Here is a 22935-nt window from a genome sequence, read left to right as displayed (position 1 = left end):
AATCACAGACTGTGCTGATGACAAAATTTGCATCACGCATACTGTGCGCGTTCTGATCAGCAACATGGACAACCAAAGTATCCTTTGGCCTTTAGTCACCATTCACATTCATTACATCTTTTTTCCATTCAGTGGTACACCCATAGTAACCCTCTGTATATGGATTATAACAGATAAAGTGGATTGCTTTGTGCACTTTTATTCAAAATAAAGCTCTTGTGGTTTCAAATCTGGGATGTTGTATGTCGCTTTAAAGGAGAGAATGGATGAGCAGTTTTTGGTAACGTGTTTGGCTGGGCTGAAAGCGTTGGCAGTTGAAACGGGATTGGCTACTGGGACTGTGCCTCCGTAGCTTGGCAGTAGGAGTGTTGAAAGTGATGACGCACGGAGGCACATTTTTATGTAGTTAGAGAACAGTCCTGGCTCAGGGCCACACGCAAACTACATCAAGTCAAAGTGGAAAAGTCCAAGCATTTAAAGATGGTATCTGTTTTTAAGTTAACTTAGCTGAGTGCTTTGATGATGTTTTGTAGAAATAGTCACAGCATTTTGAAATGTACAGTATAATCACAGTTGTTTCAGATTTAATGTGTTTGCTGTATTATCAGGTCGCTTTATGTCTCTTATTTGCAAGTCATTAGCAAAATTGTAATTGTAATGAAGTGCTTTCTCTAAATGGTTCCATAATGTTGCAAGAATTAAACTTGTGCGATTTGAGTTTTCGCAGTACTGTTTCATTTGGTGCACATTTTCAACTAGTGCTTACCGCCATGTACACTTCAGAGTTACATTATTAAAGGTGACTTGTGTAATTCATTATTTGACTTTTAAAATACTTTTTTTATCCCAGTTTATTATGCAGACATTTATACAATTGTAGGTTGATTTTTTTTTTCCCCCTTTCCACTGTAACACTCACCATTGGCTTAAGTTTGGCGCGGTACCATCTGTTTGAACGACCAATGGAAGACATTCAACATCTTCAATGAAAAACACTGTATTAGCACAATTTACCACATTTTAATTTAGAATAATAATATAGTCATCAAAACTATGAAATTACACAAATGAACATATTGGAGTTATGTAGTGACCATGTAGTTATGTAGCCACAAGTGTCTACAGAACATAATTAAAACATTTATAAGTAAGTCTTTAGGTCAAATGTTTTATTAAGATCACAAGATCACTAGGCTAGTCATTTCGATAATGCTTAGATAAATAAAACTGAATTTAGGTTTAACATAACAGAAGTATGAAACACTTATACAATCTAATCTGGAGGTCTTCACACCTTGTATAACCACAATTCCATCACACATGTCTTCTTAGAAAGGTTTTGTTAGCTGCCTGATTCCTGCATTATTGCCAAACAGCTGTAACAAGGGCACTTTGGAATATGACTACCAGAAGGACTTAGGTTTAGTATTATGTAATAATAGATGTCACTCAAGCAACTATTGTACATAATTGCATAAGTGTATTTGGTGTTTTGTGAATCACTGTGCTAAACCAATTTTAAAAGGGCATCTACTAGAATGCACTCACAGCGCAGGTAGGTGTTCAGCCATTTCCGTTCTGCCCAATGTCCGAACTAAGCCTTCTTCTTTAGAGTCACTGGATTTCATGTAAACTCCACATTTATTTACAACCCAAAGAATTGGAGATGTGAGAATAATTTATTGAAGTTTTTATTCTCAAAATAAATCATGTAGTAAATTAACAATGTTTCCAAACAATATTTTAGGCTACACTTTAATTTTTGCATTTGGTAGATGCATTTAGAGCGACTTCCAGTGCAAGGTATATATTTGATTAGTATGTCCATTCCTTTGGAATTTAACCCATTACCTTGTGTTGTTGACCTGTCCAGGGTGTCCCCCGCCTTTCGCCCAATGTTAGCTGGGATAGGCTCCAGCCCCCACGACCCTGTACACAGGATAAGCGGTTGACGATGGATGGATGGATGGACCTTGTGTTGTTAGTGCCATGCTCTACAAGTTCGCTATAATAATACAATTATATATATATATATATATATGTGTTTTGTTTTTTTAAGTTCAACATGTTTTCCCACCAACATGATAAGCCTGAGAGCTCTACTGCTTGCAAATATAAAGTATATAAAATTAGGTTGCATATTGCCTAGATTCGACACATTTCACGTTGAAGTGTGTAATCTTTGCACCACTAGCATCACTAAACAGAATAACAAAAATAATGACTGTTTTTAAATAGGTTTCCATGACACCCAGCCACCCCACCACCATCTGCTATGGGTTTGACAAACTGATAGTCCTGCCCCAAATTCACACCATTGGTTTAGCCAATGTTGCTAAGTGATCGGAATGCACAAACAATTTTTTACACCTTTTCTTTTTCTTTTTTTTTTACACTTTAAGGGGGAATCAACCTACAACTTGCGTATAATTGGCTCATCATAATTGGGATTGAAGAAAGTGGGCCTATTTTAACATGACGACTGTAGGCCATGAATCTTTACAGATCTTATACAATTTTAACAAATTCCACTTGAGGAATGAATAATTCAGAGAAGCACACATGTGTGACAAATGGTGAAATAATTGTGTAGTGCTGCCTGTCAACAGTCATGTACTACTTTCAAAGAATGTGTACTAGGGCATGACCTGATAGGACAGGATTACATGGCATCACGGAAGACTGTTGATCTCAGTGTTTTAATCTTTCTCAGAACTTGAAAACCTCATTGTGCAAACATTGAGAGGTTGAATTTAGAAACTTGACGAATTCAAGACTCAAAGCATTGGTTTACTACAATTTACACTAATTATTTAGCCTACGTGTATACGTTTTGGGATTTTAAATCTCCTCCTGCACATTTAATGAAAAATCATATGCTGTTGTGTACACATGTTGTTCAATGAATTGTATTTATGCAACATGATAACAAAGAACAGCTAATATGAAAAGACAAGCCCTATTATAACCGTAAATGTAAACATTACCCTAACCTTAAACTTAACCCTACTCTAGTCCTACGTAATTAAATTGAAGTGGTTGATCGCTAAAAGTCTTGTTACATAATAAAGTGTATTATACACTAAATATTTGGAGTGTTCTGAAATATACGATATTGGCTGTAAATTTGGGTGTGCTTAAATATGTTCTGTTTGATTTGCAAAAATCAGGATTGCATAGTATTTTTGCCATCACTACATGTTTTCAAGTTGTCATAATAGTTGAAATGTAAGCAGTTATGAAATTCGAACTATATTTATTGGACAAACCCCAACATAATGGTGTATAACAGTGTTTCACAACATTGTCTTATGCACCTCCACATGCCCATCTGTAAAGATGAAGTACCACTTTATTAACACCAAACCTGAAATTTTATTTGTTGTATACGATATCATGTAACAGTATTATTACTATTAATCCCCCCATAAACAAACATCACTTAAGTCATAGTTTCTGCTTTATAGGTATTAGCAAACAAAACAAAATAAAAATTTTCCATGTACCCTGTGGGCTACATACAGTGGTTGGGAAACACTGATCTATAACATGAAACACGCAAGATATTGTAGACAGATTTATAACAGGTGCTGGTTCAGCAGTGCAATTGTGACATTGGACTTGTTTAAACCTTGCTGCAGTAAACTTGGAGCACTGGCTATTTTTAGTTGCCTATGTTTACTTAGGACAGGGGGAGGTTAATGAATTGGCTCCTAAAGTGAAATTTATATCACAATTAAATTGGAATATTATTGCCATTCCCCGGAAGTTTGCAAAAAGTTGACTTTTGATAGTGTGATATTGATTGTGTGTTTGATAAACTCCCTGAGAAGACATTGACTTGAGTCTGTTGCAATAGCTACACGTGGTTTGTTCAACTGATAGGTGTGCTTTGTGTGTAAAATGGTTTCTTCTGTTTAGTTTTCGCAAGTCATGGATTTCCAGACAGCAGATCTGCTCCCATGTGACTGGCAATGTGCTTTACCGAGGACCATTAATGTTCTACTTATCACCTTTGATTGTATTAGAAAGAGGCTTCAATAAAAGTCTGCCAGCTATAATTATGTTGCAGCGTGTTCTTCTGCATGGACCTCAGTGGACAAATATAACAGCAGGAGACTTCAAGGGTTTTATTACAGTCCACCTAATGCGACATTGTAAGATTACAAACTCGGGTGTATTGCACATGAATTACCTTGTGACTACAAGAAAGAGAAAAAGGTCTCAGTCATTGTCAGAAAGGTTAAGAGGTTATAGCTTATTTAAAGATGTATACCTAAAACATTCTTTATATATATATATATACATATATATATATATATATATATATATATATATATATATATATAAACATATAAACATTAATACCAGCCAATTTATTAGGTAAACTTGTACATCTACTTATTTATGCAATTATCTAATCAGCCAATCGTGTGGCAGCAGTGTAATGTTTAAAATCATGCAGATATGGGCCAGGAGCTCCAGTTAATGTTCACATCAACCAACAGAATGGGGAAAAAATTTGATCTTAGTGATTTAGACCATGGCATGATTGTTGGTGCCAGACAGGCTGGTTTGAGTATTCCTGTTACTGCTGATTTTCACTTGCAACAGCAAGAGTGTATAGAGAATGGTGAGAAAAACAACCAGTGAGCAGCAGTTCTGTGGACCCCTCCGGGTACCACTAGTGTCAGCTTAGAACAGGAAACAAAGACTGCAGTGGGCACAGGCTCACCAAAACTGGACAGTAGACGATTAGAAAAACTATCCCTTTAAAACAGGTTTCAAGTTTGATGAAATAAAAGACTCAGAGCAATACCACTGGCACATCATTTGGTTTCTCACAGCATAAAAATGTCAAAGGTTCTAAAGAAAGCCACATGTGGTAAGATTTACATAATCAAGTTATGCCCACACCAAATAGGCCTACATGACATAACTTATATAGTCAGTCTTTTGCTTCATTATCTCACTCTTATCAGCAGTGTCACACTGTGCCTTGCCGGATTTAATATGTCACTCTCTGCATGACTGAAAACCCAAAGGTAACTGCAGTGTCATTGCCCTTTAGGTTACTAGGTAACGTTGGGCACTCAGCCAGACATATAAACATGTCATTGGGGCTCTACATACATGTCAGACTGGTGAGATGGGTAGGGCACAAGGGCATCTGTCATTCTATGTATATAATTATAGCTATCGTTCTATCCATCCATCCATCTATCTATCTACAGTGTAGTTCAATCTATCTCTTTTTCCATCCATTCATCAGTCCATCCATTTCTGTCATTCTTTTTCTATCTTTTAAACCTTCTGTTTGAATATATAGTAGTGGTCGACCGATATGGGTTTTTTTAATGGATGAAAAAGTCAGAATATCGGCCAATTTATCAGCATCGGTCAACCACTAATATATAGTATATATGAAAATTTTCATATAACGTTTTCATAATCAGAATATAATTGTAAACATGATATAGCGTACCAGTTTTTGCACAGTGAAACTGATCTTGTACTTGCTCATACAGGTAATCCATTAACTGTAACTTACTCTACTCACTCTCAGCTCTGCTGTATTTTTAGCTCTCAGGTAAAGCAGAGGTAAACCTGGAAGAGTGTTGAGAGGCCCATGGCTTTACTCTAAAAGCCTGAAGGTGTCCTTCCTTAATATGGCCCTTCTCTGGCCCTAACTATAGCAGATTTGACTCAACCTTTTGCTTCGGGTCAGATGACAAAGGCCTTTATTTATTTCTTTAGGGCATAGAGATTAGAGTATATTTTTTTACCCTGCAATTTCCGTGGACCTTCAGAACATATTGGGATGAAAACCAGTCTGGTCCTGTTTTTGGTCCAGACAGTTTTCTAACACCTTTATGTGCACTTGCTGGGAAGAATCCTTTGAAGAGGGCAGTTATTACAAGCCGAAATGCCAGCTCTGTCTGGCTAAAGGACAAGGCACAGACACAGTCAGGGAGACGCCAGGGTCGCCAACCTTTGAACGCTCAGCTTGGACTCTGGGTTCCAGACAGAGGCTTATGTGCTTATAGATTACCACAGTAATAGATCAGACAGGGTTTTTATGCTCTGATAAATATCATGAGAAAGTTTGACTCTTTCAAACTAATGCTGCTCTACTTTTGTTGATATGCTCATAGGGAAATAACATGCAACTACAGAGGTTGATGGTACTGTAATTGCATGCAGATTACAGTCTTATGCAGTCTTATCTTGCCGTTTTTTCTTCTGATGTACGTAAGTGTACCTTTAGTCTGGGAAGGCCAGTGTGCTTGTGGATAGGGTTAGTAACCCAGATTCCATTTTTCACGAAAAATGATTTTTCACGACTTTCGGTTCCGTTAGCGGTTTTCAAACGTGCAATGCAGACGTAACACCGTGCTAAAATACTCATTGTAAAAAGACAGTTTTTTTCTTCGCTGCCATTCAATTGAATCTGCAATGCGAAACATACAGAGCGACCAGCGGAAAAATGGGCCCATCAAACGTTCTTTCAAATAGAAAGCACTACAAGTAACTGTGTACGATAGATGCGGTACTTTGAGTTACCAGCAATGTACCACGGCATTAACAAATTGTGCAGATTATTGTGTTTCTGTTTTGTGTGTGTGTGTGTGTATGTGTGTGTGTGCGCGTGCGTTTTTTCTGCTTTTATTTATGCCATTGTTGTTGTATTTGTTAATTTATTTTTGAGTATTCAGAACTTTTACTTGGGGCCCATGGACTGAACTACCTGAATCGCAGAATTAACAGGCAACTGTCTTAGGACAAGTGTTTTCATAAGTTAACATGTATGACAATGCTACATTATTTCTGCTATGTACAATGTAATTACTCATATTCTGTCTGTTTTTATTATCATAGGAACCAGCACTCATCTAAATTCCCTTTGAATGCACCTCCATGAAGATAATCTGCTCGGCTTCCATTCATTAAACCCAGTTCAATGTCTGAGGATTCTAAACCATACCTGTTCTCCTCCCTGGAGGGGCAGGAGGTGTCAGCTGGCTGTAGTTCCATGGCGACACTGCATTGCATGGGCAGTTTTGCAGAGGGAGCCGAGCTTGGTCTGGCATCAGAAGGCAGCGACAGCAGCCAGGACCAAACGGCCTCACCACACAGCAACCGAAAGATGGCACATTCCCTGCACGAGGATGTTGAGATGAAGAGTAGTGGTTCCAGTGGGAGTGGAACGGAATCCCATGGTAATGAGTCACATGGTAATGATTCCCATGGAAACGTGTCCCGTGGAAATGAGTCTTCCGGGAGTTCCAATGGCCGAAGCAAGGATTCAGCACTTTTAGAGTCATTGGGGAGTAACAAAAGGTAATACAATTATACATTAAATATCTTTTTATGAATGCCTTGACCTGATTCTTGAGATATGGGACAAAATGGGCCATAAAAGTGGAATGTTTTTTTTACTTGTGTGGCCCATTTTGTCCCATATCTCAAGTGTGTTTTTTCCATGCTACTGTATCTCTCAATATGGGTTAGCAATAGTGATAGGCCAATAAATCTGCTGATTTTGAGGTTATCAGCCAATAGACTGATATATCAGCCAGTATGTGAACATTTTGATAAAACAAGCTTATCTACCCAGGAAATATATTTGGAGTAAATTGTTACAAAAGTGTGTTTTTCCTTGCTATCTCTCAATATTGGTCAACAATTGTGATAGGTCCATATATCAGCCGATATTTGGTCATTTTAAAGTTATCGGCCGATGTCCTCTCAACCCATTAACTGAAGTGCCCCATGTCAGTTCCATAATCTACCAACAACCTTGTTAATGGATAATACCCAATTTGTTTTCAAATATTTAATGTGAATGTTTGAATAATTAGTGCCCAAAAAGTCAAAATGTCAACTTCAATGAATATGTGTGCATCTCAGTTGCTATTAAATTGCATTAGTCTATAAGACATTTATATATCGACTCCGCCATCTAGTTATGTATCGGCATTGATAATAGGAAAAGCAATATTGATCGACCACAAGTCAACATCGTCCAATACAAAACCAATGTGTACTGTCATGTAAAATATTTATTGCAAATATTGGCAAATATAGCATTCACATTGATGAGTGAATTAATTAAAAACAGGATGTTACAGGATTTTCAGCTCTATATATTTACTTGTCACCCCCATCAAACAGAAATCTGACGGGGTTGACCGGTTGTGGTGCTGAAAAAATTATTATATTTTACATGTCAGCATTAAATGCATTAGCCTAGTAGAACCTACTTAAAAAATTATCTAAAACCACAATTACTTTAAGATTTGTGTTACAGAGTTATAGATATGTCATAGTTGAGACACTGAAAAAATGAGCGCAGCTGACTTCTTTGTGTCACTAGGTCATAGCAGGTGAAAAATGGAAAGAAGACCTTCAAGATGAAGGCAGCCTGTGATATTGCTTGATTTTTAAACGTTGTCATAAAAATGTCTCACATGCTAAACATTTGTGCCACTTGCAAAATGTCCCCAGAAAGGCTTTATCTGCAGAAACGGTGTAATAGTGTACTTACAATTGTCTTAGAACTGTGCCAGTAAGTAGACTGTTAATGAGAGCTCCACTCCAAGTCTTACTATGCTTGCATTCACCTTAAAGGACCTTACTGCGCACTAGTATCTGTCCTCTAATTGTTGGTAGTGAGCATTTTACACAATGCCTGTAGATTTTTAATATTTTGTGAATAACTTTGCTAGGTATTGACGATGAGGCCCAAGACTGAAACACAAGTGTCTAAATCAAATGTATTTTCACTACTACGTAAGAATGTGTTGTGCTTAAAAGCTTAGTTTTTAATGTTGTTTTTTTTTTTTAATAGATCAAATAGATTGTGTAGAAAAGATTATGTAATATAGGTCATCACTTAATGACTTTTAAAGATCTGCCCATTGTAGTGGGCGTCTCGCATTAAAGGTTTAATCGTTAAACAAATCACACAAGTAGCTGCATGCAACATCCTGGCTACCACTTTGACTTACAGTCAATACAGTCAAACAAACAAACAAACCATCACCATGGTGAGTAATCTGGAATTGCAGGAACTGTCAGTTGGCTTGTAGCATTTATGTGTATCCTGGAAGCATGACTGAAACATTTTGAAGCATTCTGAAAAATGTTTTCATGATACCAAAATCGATTTCAATACCAGTGAAATGACACAATGTTCGAGTCGATAACCATTTCGATTAGGCCTATACAGCAAAAACAAATATGCTATTGCTCCTTCATTTAAATAACTAAATATAATGTACTAACCAATAAAATTACACAAATGGCATGTAGCCTTAAAGTGTTTCTTATCTAAGAAAACAGTGCTTGGACGTTTTTCAGGTAGTCATATAAAATATTCAAGTTATCAATTTCGAAATTCAAAGGCAGCCGCCAGTCAGAAGCACACAACATGTGGGCCCAAATTAAGTCTGTACTCAGTTAAGAACTTTATTCATTGGATTTTTTAACTACCATGGTTGCAAACAAATATGAAATATTCTCCCATTTTGGAATATTAAGCTTAATAACTAGCTTATGTAAAGGATTGTTGGACAACTTGCACACAGCATGTGTGTATGCATGGATTTAGTATTTTAGTTCAATATATTTATGCAAAAACTTTTTGTAAGGGATTTAATAGTTCATGCATCAGAGGGTTAATGCACAGTGAAATCTTTTTGGATTGGCAATAGACACATTCAGTAAACAATGCTTAAAATGTGAAAACCAATGGAGTGTCTGTGAGTTAGACTAAAAGTTCTATGACATAATGTCTACATCCAGTTCTCTTCTATTTTCTTTTTCTTTTCTGAGACAACCAAAAGGGCACTGGAAACTGTTCTGCATACATCATGTGGTGTCCTTCGGACATATTTATCATCATTTTCTTTTCAGACTGTCATAATCCATCCTCTCTTATTGTACTCTTTTGGAAAGTCATGGAAATGTAATAATAGATTTTGTCATTTGCTTTTAAAGCAAAATGGAACACGATAATAACATTTGCTATGGTCTCCCATTTAGCTTTATGTATCAGTGGTGCCGTTCACCCTGCTATAGTTTACTTTCGGGTTCCAAAGCTGGAAACGTGAAAAGAGTCCATTGCCATTCTACCGTTTATCCTATTTCTATAGACAAAGCTAATGCAGATGTTGTCAATGTGAAGTCTTTAACATTATAATAAAAATGTGAAGTGTGCCTGTGGATACTGACCGTGCCATCTCTGCTTGTTTAAAGAGTCTGTCACCTGTTGTGCCATATGTTTTAGGCAAGAATCTGTGATAGCTGACTCATTCAAAAAAAAAGCAGACTCTCAGGAGGTACAAATATAGAGATGTAATTTAGAAGCATGTTTGCCATAGCAGGCATTCCAGATACTCTTAACTAAAAAGCTTGATGTTTACACGCTGAGAGGAAATTGAAATAATTTGTCACCAGAGCAGTTTATGATTATTTATCTGCTTTGCAGGTATATTTTGCTCATTTTAATGTGGACATAAAAAAAATCTTTCTGCCTCTGAGTATCATCAAGCGTACTATTCTGTTGTATTTCATCAAATCATGTTGTTTGATTAAATCTGGTAGGGATGTGCAAATCTACATATTTTCAAAATTGACTACTATCACATCTGGCATTTACAATCTTTACCTATCGAAAGTGACTATTATTATCTCTGGAGCTAATCATCTGAAATATCTTTGGCTTCTTATGAGCATGGTTTTAGGCAACTGGTATAAAGTAATAGCATGTAGCAGTAGCATCACTGTTTCCAACACTCTTACATCATAGTGGTTTCCATTGACAACGTACTGTTTGTCCTTGTATACTTAGGGTAAGGGTGCGGCCAAATGTGTGGTCTGTAGTTCATCCCTTTTTGGCACTCTTTCTTATTCAGTTAAATTTCTCTTTAATCTTTCTGTCTCTCTTTATCTTCCTAGGTCTTTCTATCATTGTTTGGATCCCTTTTTCTCTGTCTAGCTCTGTTTTTTGGTCTCTTGGCACTCTAGGCAATTGTGTAAGACAGTGAAGAGGATTTATGTGCAGAAGTAGTCTAGGACGAGTCAGCATTCTTGCAGCTCTTTAACACTGAAATTGCTGTTTAGCATGATTCTTGGTGTGATTATTGGCTTTCAGAGATAAGGAATCTATAAAAATATTGTATAAAATACTTCCATTCTGTATCAGTTCCTACTGTATGTCTGCATTTAGTTGCAGAAAGTTCTGTGACATCTATCAATTAATTATACAACGATTGCAGCAAATGCAGGATGAGTCAAAAAATATAGGACCCAGGATTGAGCCGTGGGGGCCACCACAAAGTATCACATGACATCTGGAGGTGTGTCTACCCAGTGCAAAATAGTATTTCCAGCCATTTAAGCAGGATCTATAGTCAATGGAATTCCTTCACTTGTTCACTCCATGACTCATAGGTTTCCAGTGATGACATAATATTTGTATATGTATACACTGGACGGGTACAGCCAAATTAAAGGTTTAGGTCTTTATTCTCTCTCTCTGTCTGTATCTACTTGTATTTCTCACTTTCATGTTATCTCTTTTCTCTCACACAATGTTTGTCTTTTGCACGTGCTCAAAATGGTCCTTCCTTCCCTGATACAATAGAGAATATATTTACTCTATGAAGGTCTCTATATAGTGTTAAGTCTACACTCACCTAAAGGATTATTAGGAACATCATACTAATACTGTGTTTGACCCACTTTCGCCTTCAGAACTGCCTTAATTCTACGTGGCATTGATTCAACAAGGTGCTGAAAGCATTCTTTAGAAATGTTGGCCCATATTGATAGGATAGCATCTTGCAGTTGATGGAGATTTGTGGGATGCACATCCAGGGCACGAAGCTCCTGTTCCACCACATCCCAAAGATGCTCTATTGGGTTGAGATCTGGTGACTGTGGGGGCCATTTTAGTACAGTGGACTCATTGTCATGTTCAAGAAACCAATTTGAAATGATTCGAGCTTTGTGACATGGTGCATTATCCTGCTGGAAGTAGCCATCAGAGGATGGGTACATGGTGGCCATAAAGGGATGGACATGGTCAGAAACAATGCTCAGGTAGGCCGTGGCATTTAAACGATGTCCAATTGGCACTAAGGGGCCTAAAGTGTGCCAAGAAAACATCCCCCACACCATTACACCACCACCACCAGCCTGCACAGTGGTAACAAGGCATGATGGATCCATGTTCTCATTCTGTTTATGCCAAATTCTGACTCTACCATATGAATGTCTCAACAGAAATCGAGACTCATCAGACCAGGCAACATTTTTCCAGTCTTCAACTGTCCAATTTTGGTGAGCTCTTGCAAATTGTAGCCTCTTTTTCCTATTTGTAGTGGAGATGAGTGGTACCCGGTGGGGTCTTCTGCTGTTGTAGCCCATCCGCCTCAAGGTTGTGCATGTTGTGGCTTCACAAATGCTTTGCTGCATACCTTGGTTGTAACGAGTGGTTATTTCAGGCAAAGTTGCTCTTCTATCAGCTTGAATCAGTCGGCCCATTCTCCTCTGACCTCTAGCATCAACAAGGCATTTTCAGCCCACAGGACTGCCGCATACTGAATGTTTTTCCCTTTTCACACCATTCTTTGTAAACCCTAGAAATGGTTGTGCGTGACAATCCCAGTAACTGAGCAGATTGTGAAATACTCAGACCGGCCCGTCTGGCACCAACAACCATGCCACTCTCAAAATTGCTTAAATCACCTTTCTTTCCCATTCTGACATTCAGTTTGGAGTTCAGGAGATTGTCTTGACCAGGACCACACCCCTAAATGCATTGAAGCAACTGCCATGTGATTGGTTGATTAGATAATTGCATTAATGAGAAATTGAACAGGTGTTCCTAATAATCCTTTAGGTGAGTGTATATATGGGCTTGGCCGTGTAATCAGACAATATTTGGCCATTTTGAGAATATTGACAAACTCTACAGTTTTTTGGCACAAATTCATGTCACTTTGCTAGCCAAATGGGGCAGATGACAGCATGGTCAAGTTGCATGACATCCTTGAAAAGTATGAACAAAACTACACAATAAAATAAAACTCAAAGACTACATTATGTATACTTGCAACATAGAAAAATGCAGGGGAAATCCAAGCTAAATGCAATAAACTAAAATTATAATAATAGCAATTAATCACCATATAATGACTCCTTGTTAGGAGAGCAAAATAAATAGGCTTGTCAACTTTTCAAAGAGAGGAGGTTATGTTTCTCATATCTTTTGATGTTGACGTCAATGGCTGTGCACCAAATCAAACTCCAAATGAAGTTGATGCCAACATTGGAATGTTGTTAGACATGCCATTAGAAACCATGAACAAAACTACGTCAGGTAAAAAAAAAACTACGTTAAAAACAGGTTCATGTGCAACGGGGATAAACAATGTTTGTGCGTACTGCAATATGTTTTGTGCTGTGAACTATTGATTGCCGAGACCATGAAACCATAAAAATTCAGGAGACATTTAGACAATAAACTCTTATATAATAAACTCTTAAGAGAAGAAGTCTAGTATATGTCAGTGGAAAGCAATGAGATTTTAACATCACAGTAAATCATCCCAAAAGTGTGCGTATATAAAATGTATCCATTCATTAATGTCACTATTAAGAATTTTGCTTAGTTTGGCCATATGCAGTTTATAGAAATATTAAGTTTCAGTGTTTGATTTTAAGGACATTTTTGTTAACATTTGTACAACAAACAATTTTGGTACTTGAATTGGTCACCAGTTGATGTCCAGTGTCCAGAAGCAAATGCTTGGGATGTCTAGATATCTACCTAGTCAGCTTGTGATGAGGCCACAGTTGCAGCTACATGTGTAGCTGTATAAATAATCTTCCAAATTCTTCGAACTCATTAGGCTCCTGAATTAACCTACTGTATCGATAGCACAGAATGCCCGTCTAGCCTGACACAGATGTGCTTTATATAATTAGCTCACCTACAACTTAAAGCTAATTCAGGTGAAGTCAGTTTCTATTCTAAGCTACTTAGGACGCTATTTATAATCATTTATCAGTTGCTCAGAAATCCCCTGCAGATGTACACTGTACTTTCTATAGTATCACCAAGCTAAATGGAGAAGTGTAATCCGTCTCAGTCTAATGTACTATAAGCCTTAGCCCTTGGAATAACACATAGCATGCTGTTTTTACAGAAAGCGAGGACAGGTGAAGATTATGTAACACAAATGGAGAGCAATATTCAAGTGACCTCTTTGTGACAGAAGAGCACCCAATTCCTGCTCGATTGTTCATAATAATGGAAAATATTGTGTTTGAATGAGGTTTTTGAGTTGACGCTGCTACTCTTATTTCTTTTGCAACAGGCTGTTCTGACTGGTTTCGGCCGGTATCCTGAATAAGTCATTTCTCATTTTTTTTGTGTAAAGGACATGCAATGTTTCCAAGTGCTAGATTTGGTGTCTGATTGTTGGCATTTAATGCAAAGCTATTCTGTGCGAGTGTTTGACTCAACGGTTTGAGGGATTTCTGTGTGTGTGATTTCTGCGACACTGATGTCACCAAACAAAGATTTCAAACAGGTTTCCTGAACACTTTAAACAATTAGTCCTGTCCCCAACTCACACCATTGGTTGAACGAATGTTGTTATATCACGTTACTATGTAACATCTGTATGATTACTACATATAAACTGTGTGTTGGTGGTTTTTGTCTTGTTATGTGATGTTGTTCTTTTGTGTTTACAGCTCAAACTCTCACAGTCCATCGCCACCCAGCAGCACAAACGCATTCAGCCTCCTGAGTGCCAGCTCTGAGCAAGACAACCCATCTACCAGCGGCTGCAGGTAAGACACACAAACAGTGTCTCTGGTGAATCATGCTACATCCATATACAATCCCTGGTACCCATAACCAAACAAGAAGTACATAATCTGAAAAAAATATTTTTTTTTAGAATGTCTTATCAGCATCAGTTGCCATCATGGCGTGCACACACAACTAACTTTTATCAATGCAATACTGTATGTGAGATTAGTTTACCAGATTTGCCATCAGCAGGTGGGAACCAGAGTATTTGGTGCTTGCTGAAGTGGGTTTTGTTTGTTGACATGTTCGTGCATGTGTGTGTTTTGTGCACCTGTAGTAGTGAAGAATCTGCCAAGGCAAAGACTCAGAAAGAGTTGATCAAAACTCTGAAGGAACTGAAGCGCCATTTGCCACAAGAGAAATGGAACAAGGGCAGCAAATCCACCACACTCAACACCCTGAAATATGCCCTGCGCTGCGTCAGACAGGTGGAGGGTGAGCAAAACCTTATTAAAGCAACACCTTATCTGATAAAGCATTACAAATGTCATACTGAATGCCATAGCTCTGGCCTGACAGCAGGGCTGTAGCCCTACTTTTGGGAAAATAATGATTATATTTTAAGAGTTTCTTATTTTGAAGTAGAGCATTATGCTAGGGTTATGGGTTTGATTTCTGGTGAACTCATCCTCTTTAAAAGTATCTTGAGTCTTTTTAAGTGGATTAAAATATCTCTTAAATTCATACACAGTATGTAAAATATGTAAATGCTTCGCCGCAGTGCACAGAGAAAAATTGTGGCTAGCCAAGACCAAACAATTGTATCTGCAAATAAAATAAGAGGTGAATGTCACATCATGTAATTAATTTATATTATTCATTGATTATCACTGATTATTAGGCATGTAATATATACTTAATCTGTAATATCTTACATCAAATAAATGTTGATTGGTTTCACTAGTTTACTAGTTACTAGTTTGTTTTTAACCCATAGCTGGCATTATATTATTTGCTTGCTTGATTTATGTCGGATTTTTTTTCCCTGTATTTCTAGCAAATGAAGAATACTATCAGCTGCTTATGATTAATGACAGTCAGCCATCAGGGCTTGATGTTTCATCGTATACCATAGAAGAAATAGACAGTATCACCTCTGAATACACTCTCAAAAACACAGTGAGTATATGTTTTATCTGTATTATATAATGTCCCACCCATATCTCAAGATAAAATTAATCTTAAAATAAACTGCATATAATGTTTGACTACAGTTCTAGTGAAAGGAACCTCCTTTCACTGACCATTTAGTTGAAAAAGAAAAAATTTTAGGGGTCTCAGCCCCTATTTTGTACCCCATCCATTTTAATTGTCTCTTCAGTTTCTGATCATGTCTTCTTGGTCATGTAGGATATATTTGCCGTGGCTGTGTCACTCATCACTGGGAAGATTGTCTACATTTCAGACCAGGCAGCCTCCATCTTGAATTGCAAACGGGACGTGTTCAAGAATGCTAAGTTTGTTGAGTTTCTCACACCGCAGGATGTTAGCGTGTTCTATAGCTTCACTACACCATACAGACTGCCATCCTGGAGCATGTGCACTGGAGCAGGTATGACACCATGACAAGATGATAACATGTTCGTTAGTACATTAGACATATGCACATAATTTGTCATAAATGTTACTGATTCATTTGAAGGGATAGTCCCCCCAAAAATGCTAATTCTGTCATGATTTACTCACCCTCATGTTCTTTTAAAACCATACGACTAGCTTTTTAGCTTAAGTACATGTTAGGCAGTATGTAAGTCTCTGTCAATATTCATTATTTTGAATGGTGACTAACACCTCCCTTGACAAGTGCCTCACACCTCCCTTTGGGTTCCATAGCAGAAAGAAAGTCATATAGGTTTGTAACAACATAAGGATGATTAAATGACAGAATCTTCATGTTTTTGTGTACTATTCCTTTAAGACTAAGGCAGGTTTCATATATAATCATTATATAAGCAAAGCTGAATATTCCAGTGCAGGAAACATTGTGGAAAAAGTCATGGAAATTCATTGGTCAAAAAGTTTTGGATCCATGAATTTAGCCAAAGAATTCAATCGTGCCTCATGAAATAATCAAACATGTTATTCATTAACAAAGCCTGTGGGCTGCTAATGTTAATTAGTCTGCCTTGTTTTTCTTGAGTTCTGCATTGATTAAATGGACCAAGGAACGGCAGCCAAATTTGAAAGCTGATCTGGTCGACTCCAAATGACATCACAATGTTTTCCACTTGTTGAATTAAACGTGAACTCATCACAATCTTTTCTTGTTTTTCATCCTTATAGAGTCATCGCCATCAGACTGCATGCAGGAGAAATCTTTCTTCTGTCGCATTAGGTGAGTGCTGGGTTGGTGGGTTAGGAGTAAATCTATGCTGACTGCACCCTGTTCACCATCTGTTCATCATGATTTTATTCATACACTTTCCTTTTTTGAATCAGTTCTGGGAATAAGTAATTAATTCCGGTGAACCTTCGTCCCTATAAATGGAAAGAGTTGAATTTCATTAATACGCTTGACATTAAAATGGAAAACGTTTTGCACAGCCTCCTTGGATTACTAGCACTCTTGCTTGTGTGATGTTGCTTAAATAACTTTTTAACTTAATTATAATGCTTGCAAGGCAGCACAGTATTGATATTCATTAAACATTCTGGTTAGGATTTGTTCTAAATCCCTAAACTTTAAATATGTTATTAAACTTTTGCTATTTATTCAGCCTGAAAAGTACAGATTCTGTTCAAACTTTGTTTTGTAGTTAGTTTCAGCCTTAGGTGTGCTATCTGTTTTTGTTGGGGGGTTTTTGTAAACACTTTAATTACTCTATAACTATCTGTAACTCTATAGCTATTTTTAAGTCACTGAAGGTTAAACTTTGTTGTCTTACATTGATAGAATGTCCGCCTTTAAAAATGTAACTGACAGTGATCACGTTATTTAAATTTTTGCATAATGAATTCCTTTTTTCCACCTTTTATTCTTTATAGATGCAACTGCAGAGTGGTGCAGCATTTTATTTCACGTTTAACCAAAACTTTAATCCTGAGCTGAACTTTAATACTATTCTTGGTCTGCCTTGCAAGCACTTTCATTTTCTTCAGGAAATGAAAATCTCATTTAGTAATCAATTTACGGGGCAATAATCAGTCTTTTGGTAACAGTTCAGATTCAAAAACTGTCCCAAGTTAAAAAATTGTGATGGCATTTATGGTTAATTAGAACCAAATATCTCAACAGTTTTACCAAATTTGAGCTATAATTGATTGAGAATACAGTACGTGTGAAGTACGTAGGGCAGCTATCTCTGTGTGACATTGTGTCTGTGTGACACATGAGTCACCTTAAGTGAGATAAGTGTTGCTTGAATTCAGTGTTATAACTTGACCCTGAACCGCACAAATAATTTTTACTAATATAACAAATGAATGGTCTTGTTTCAATACCTAGTGAGCTATTGGTACGTTTGAACAGAACACGTTCTTGCGATAAAAAAGCCAGATGCAATGTAGACACAGAATGCAGGTGTCTCAAAAATGTGCTTTTGTGTGTGTGTAACTCTAACCTGTCCTCTTCTCCAGTGGTGGTAAAGAGTGTTATGGAGATCTTCAGTACTATCCCTTCAGAATGACTCCATATCTGATGAAAGTTCAAGACACAGAGCATTCAGAAGATCAGTTCTGCTGCCTCTTGCTGGCCGAGAGAGTGCACTCTGGCTATGAAGGTCAGTCTTTTCACAGGCGTTCTGCTGTATGTGTTGCATTTTGTTGTGGCAGTTTGCCTTACAGTTTGCTGTACCATTAGCTTGTTGCTTGGCAAGTTATGGTTACAAAGTAGCTTTCCCAACAGTGGTACATACTACATTAAAAAAAGTAAACATGTTTTAAAAGACAGCAGATTGCCTTTTAGATTCTGGAATATCTGTTTTGAGATACTATATCCTTATGTTTACCCCTCAGCTCCCAGAATCCCCACAGACAAACGGATCTTTACCACAACACACAATACCAGCTGTGTGTTTCAAGATGTAGATGAAAGGTAAGAATGCTAAAGGGATAGTTCTCCCAAAAATGAAAATTATGTCATCATTTATTCACCCTCATATTGTTCCAAACTCATATTTCTTCCTTGGAACAACAAAGGCAGAGTGTTAGGGACTGATGGCTTCAGTAACTATTCGCTTTTATTGCATCTTTATTCCAAACAATGAAAGTAAATGGTGACTGAGCATCCTGCTAACATCTGATTACAAAATTAAAATTTTTGGGTAAACTTAAACATTGAATGCTTGATAAGAGACTTTTATTTTGAAGGGATGGAGAATGTGCATGTGCACACACAAACATTTCCAACACATACACACACTGTCTGACTGACAGCAGTTTTTTTGTTTGTACCTTAGTTTGTTTGTTTCCTGTACATGCTGTTCAAAATAAAGGTCTCTCATTACAGCGTCATCCTGTGACAATATTCAGAAGGTTTGTCTGAACTATGACAAACTTAAAGATTACTGGTAACCTTATGTTAACTGTTCCTTCACACCTGCTCTTTTTCGTGTCTCACAATCTTGCATATTAAAGGAATCAACTGTTATCCACTGGCTAATCAGAACTGGTTATGTTTTTCTGTTAGGGCTGTACCGTTGCTAGGATACTTGCCACAGGACCTGATTGGCACACCTGTCCTAATGCACCTGCACCCCAGTGATCGAATAAACATGCTCGGCATCCACAAGAAGAGTGAGTCTTTTTGATTGGATAGACAGGCCAATGTTTTTGACAGGAAAACTTGTTTGAAACTTGAGAATTGTTTTTACAATATACAAAAATAAGTTTGCTTAGTCAACTTGAAATCGAAAATGTACCCCATTAACTTTCTTAATGCACATTGCTTTTTATTTTTAATTAAAAAAAATGTTTTTCTTAATAATCTTTTTTAAAATGTAATAACTTACTCTGCCTCTAAAATGTACAGTGCCATTTTAGTGCCACATTAAAATAAACAAAAATAGAAAGATCTTTTCCAGAATTAAGTCAAATAAAACATAAAATGTTTCTTTTTTACTTTATTCTCAAAATATCATTACTTTTAGTCTCATAATGTTATGACCCCTCTTTTCAAAATCCTGCTCCCCAAAGATACCAAATAAGCTTGCCAACATCATTCAGAAACTGTTGTTTAAAACTAGCGCTGCTGTGAGCAACATGGCATAAAAATGGCTGTAAGCCTCAATAATTCGCTGCAACTACGGTACAATGAGAACGCACAAAATGATTGACAGGCAGAAAGCGTTAGAGCCCATGACACATTTTTGTTTGCATTTTACAGAATCTAGTGCTGTTACAGAGACAGGTGAGATATCTCAGGACACTTATTTCAGTGATATCTTTCAGGGAGTAGGAACAATTTTTGCATAAATTACTTGCTTACAGCACCTTAATATGGACAATTGTGATATTATTCTCAAAATATTGTAATGTTACAATTCTATCCTCTAATTTTTAGATGTTTTATTTTTTATTTTAACATGGCACTAAAATGTCGTAGTAGAAATTACTTTTATTTTCCGATGGGTTGTTTCATGATGACTTTAAATGTCATGTCTCTTTCTTTTAATGGCATCAGTCTTACAGTATGCTGGCCAGCCATTTGACCACTCCATCCGCTTCTGCACACGTAATGGAGAGTACATCACCATAGATACCAGCTGGTCCAGCTTCGTCAATCCATGGAGCCGTAAGGTTTCATTCGTCATCGGCAGACACAAAGTTCGCATGTGAGTGCACAAGCTGAATAAGGAAATGTGACTGAATGTCCCAGAATAGCTTTTATTTGTTACAACATGAGACACAGTTGAACTTCTGGCTGTAGTTTATATTTATAAATGGAAACAATTTATAGTTTTGTAATTGTAGATATAAATGTAATTTTGTCTATCCTTCCAGGGGTCCAGTGAATGAGGATGTTTTTGCTGCTCCGGCCGTAGCTGAGGGCAAATCCTTAGACTCAGACATCCAGGAAATTACTGAGCAAATACACAGACTCCTGCTGCAGGTGCGAAAACTCACTGACATTATAAGAGCTAAATGGTGACTGAGTGAGAGGTTTAAGGCAAAGTGTTTCATTTCTGTGCCACTAGCATCATCAAATGTAATTGCAAAAATAAATACATTTTTGATAGATGTGAAAGTCAAGACAATTAAAAGTTAGTGTGTGTTTGTATGTATTTGTTGTAGCCGGTGCACAACAACGTTTCAAGTGGCTATGGAAGCCTCGCTAGTAATGATCATCTGATGAGTGTAGCATCGTCCAGTGAGAATAATGGGAAAGGAACATGGCAACCATGTGAGGAAGAAGATGTTGGCCAAACGAAACCGGTGAGTGACATGATGAATTATTACAGTATTGTATAGTATAACCTTTAACCTGTAATAGGATCCCTGTTGTGTTTCAAGGTTCTCTAGAGGTCCTCACAATCAACCACAAAACAAATGTGACTTTAATCAAATATTGAACATTAAGTGGTCAGCATATATGGGAATTCCTTCGATAATGTTTGAAAAGACTCCCAGAATGCACCTCATGAAGTTGGTTGAGAGAATGGCTAGAGGGTGCAGAGCTGTAATCTAGACAAATTGTGGATACTTTGAGGGACCTAAAATATAAGATAGTTTTGATCAGATATTGATCAACTTGAAAATATAAATGCTTTACTAGAAAATGTCATTTTTACCACATAATGTCCCATTTTTATTAGAACATGTAATTTATTACCTTATAATAGGTTGTTATCGCTAACAATGCCATTTTGAATCAGATCAGATGTCGTTTTAACTATATATATTTATATATTACCTCGTATCTTGTTATTATTAGAAAATGTCTATTTTTTTTTTGCCAGATCAAATTATGTTTTAATTGGAAAGTATACTGTATTTACTTGAAAATTTCATATTTTTACCTCATCTCATTATTAATAGAAAATTTTTATTTTTTTTACCAGATCAAATGTCGTTTTTAACTAGAAATTTTATTTTTGTTTTTTTACCTCATATCTCATTATCATTAGAAAAATATGTTATTTTTTTGACTTATCAGTGTTACTTTTACCTCATAATATCAAATCACCAGAAAATGTCTGGTTTTATCAGATCAGATGTAATTTTAACAAGAAAATATAAATGTTTTACTAGAAAATGTAATTTTTTTTTCTTCATATCTTGTTATCACTAGAAAATATCAGTTTTTACCAGATAAAATGTTGAAAATATGTTATTTTTACTAGTCAATGTCAATTTTACTTCATAATATCTCATCACTAGAACATTTCTGCTTTGATCAGATAGAAAAGATGAGTTATGTCTGTTTTAACCAGATCAGTGTTTTTTTAAATATTTTTTTATCAACTTTCCTCCCCAATTTGGCTTGCCCAATTCCCACTGCTTACTATGTCCTCACCTCAATCCGGTTGGTCTCAGTTGCCTCCGCTTCTGAGATAGTCAATCCGCTCATCTTGTGCATGACAACGCAGAGACTAATAGCATGTGGAGGCTCATGCTATTCTCTGCGATCCATGCATTTTTACATTTACATTTATGCATTTGGCAGACACTTTTATCCAAAGTGACTTACAGTGCACTTATTACAGGGACAATCCCCCCGGAGCAACCTGGAGTTAAGTGCCTTGCTCAAGGGCCCAACAGTGGCATCTTGGTGGTACTGGGGCTTGAACCCCCGACCTTCTGGTCAGTAACCTGAGCCTCAACCACTGAGCCACCACTGCCCCCCGTGCATAACTTACCACACACCCCATTGAAAGCGAGAACCACTAATCACGACCATGAGGGGGTTACCCCTTAGCAACCGGGCCAATTTGGTTGCTTAGGAGACCTGGCTGGAGTCACTCAGCACACCCTGGATTCGAACTCGCGACTCCAGGGGTGATCGTCAGCGCCAATACTCGCCGAGCTACCTAGGCCCCCCAAATGTTGTTTTAATTAGAAAATGTCATTTTTACCTCATAATATCTCATTATCACAAGACAATT

The 22935-nt window shown here is 37.1% G+C and overlaps 1 protein-coding gene across 1 annotated transcript in view; it reads left to right on the top strand.

Moving 5' to 3' along the window:
- LOC127648627 (period circadian protein homolog 2-like) overlaps nt 1-22935 on the top strand; it is a 41301-nt gene that overhangs the window by 5460 nt on the left and 12906 nt on the right. Inside the window, 12 exon segments of the mRNA XM_052133313.1 lie at nt 6880-7341; nt 14773-14871; nt 15171-15328; nt 15891-16012; nt 16244-16445; nt 17177-17228; nt 18470-18612; nt 18848-18926; nt 19521-19627; nt 20514-20664; nt 20834-20942; nt 21125-21265. Coding sequence (XP_051989273.1) covers nt 6962-7341; nt 14773-14871; nt 15171-15328; nt 15891-16012; nt 16244-16445; nt 17177-17228; nt 18470-18612; nt 18848-18926; nt 19521-19627; nt 20514-20664; nt 20834-20942; nt 21125-21265 — 1743 coding nt within the window. The 5' untranslated portion in view covers nt 6880-6961.

This window comes from Xyrauchen texanus, chromosome 9 (genome assembly GCF_025860055.1).
Source record: "Xyrauchen texanus isolate HMW12.3.18 chromosome 9, RBS_HiC_50CHRs, whole genome shotgun sequence".
Taxonomy (NCBI): domain Eukaryota; kingdom Metazoa; phylum Chordata; class Actinopteri; order Cypriniformes; family Catostomidae; genus Xyrauchen; species Xyrauchen texanus.
Note: the sequence above shows the minus strand (reverse complement) of the source record. Positions and strands in the feature narration are given on the sequence as shown.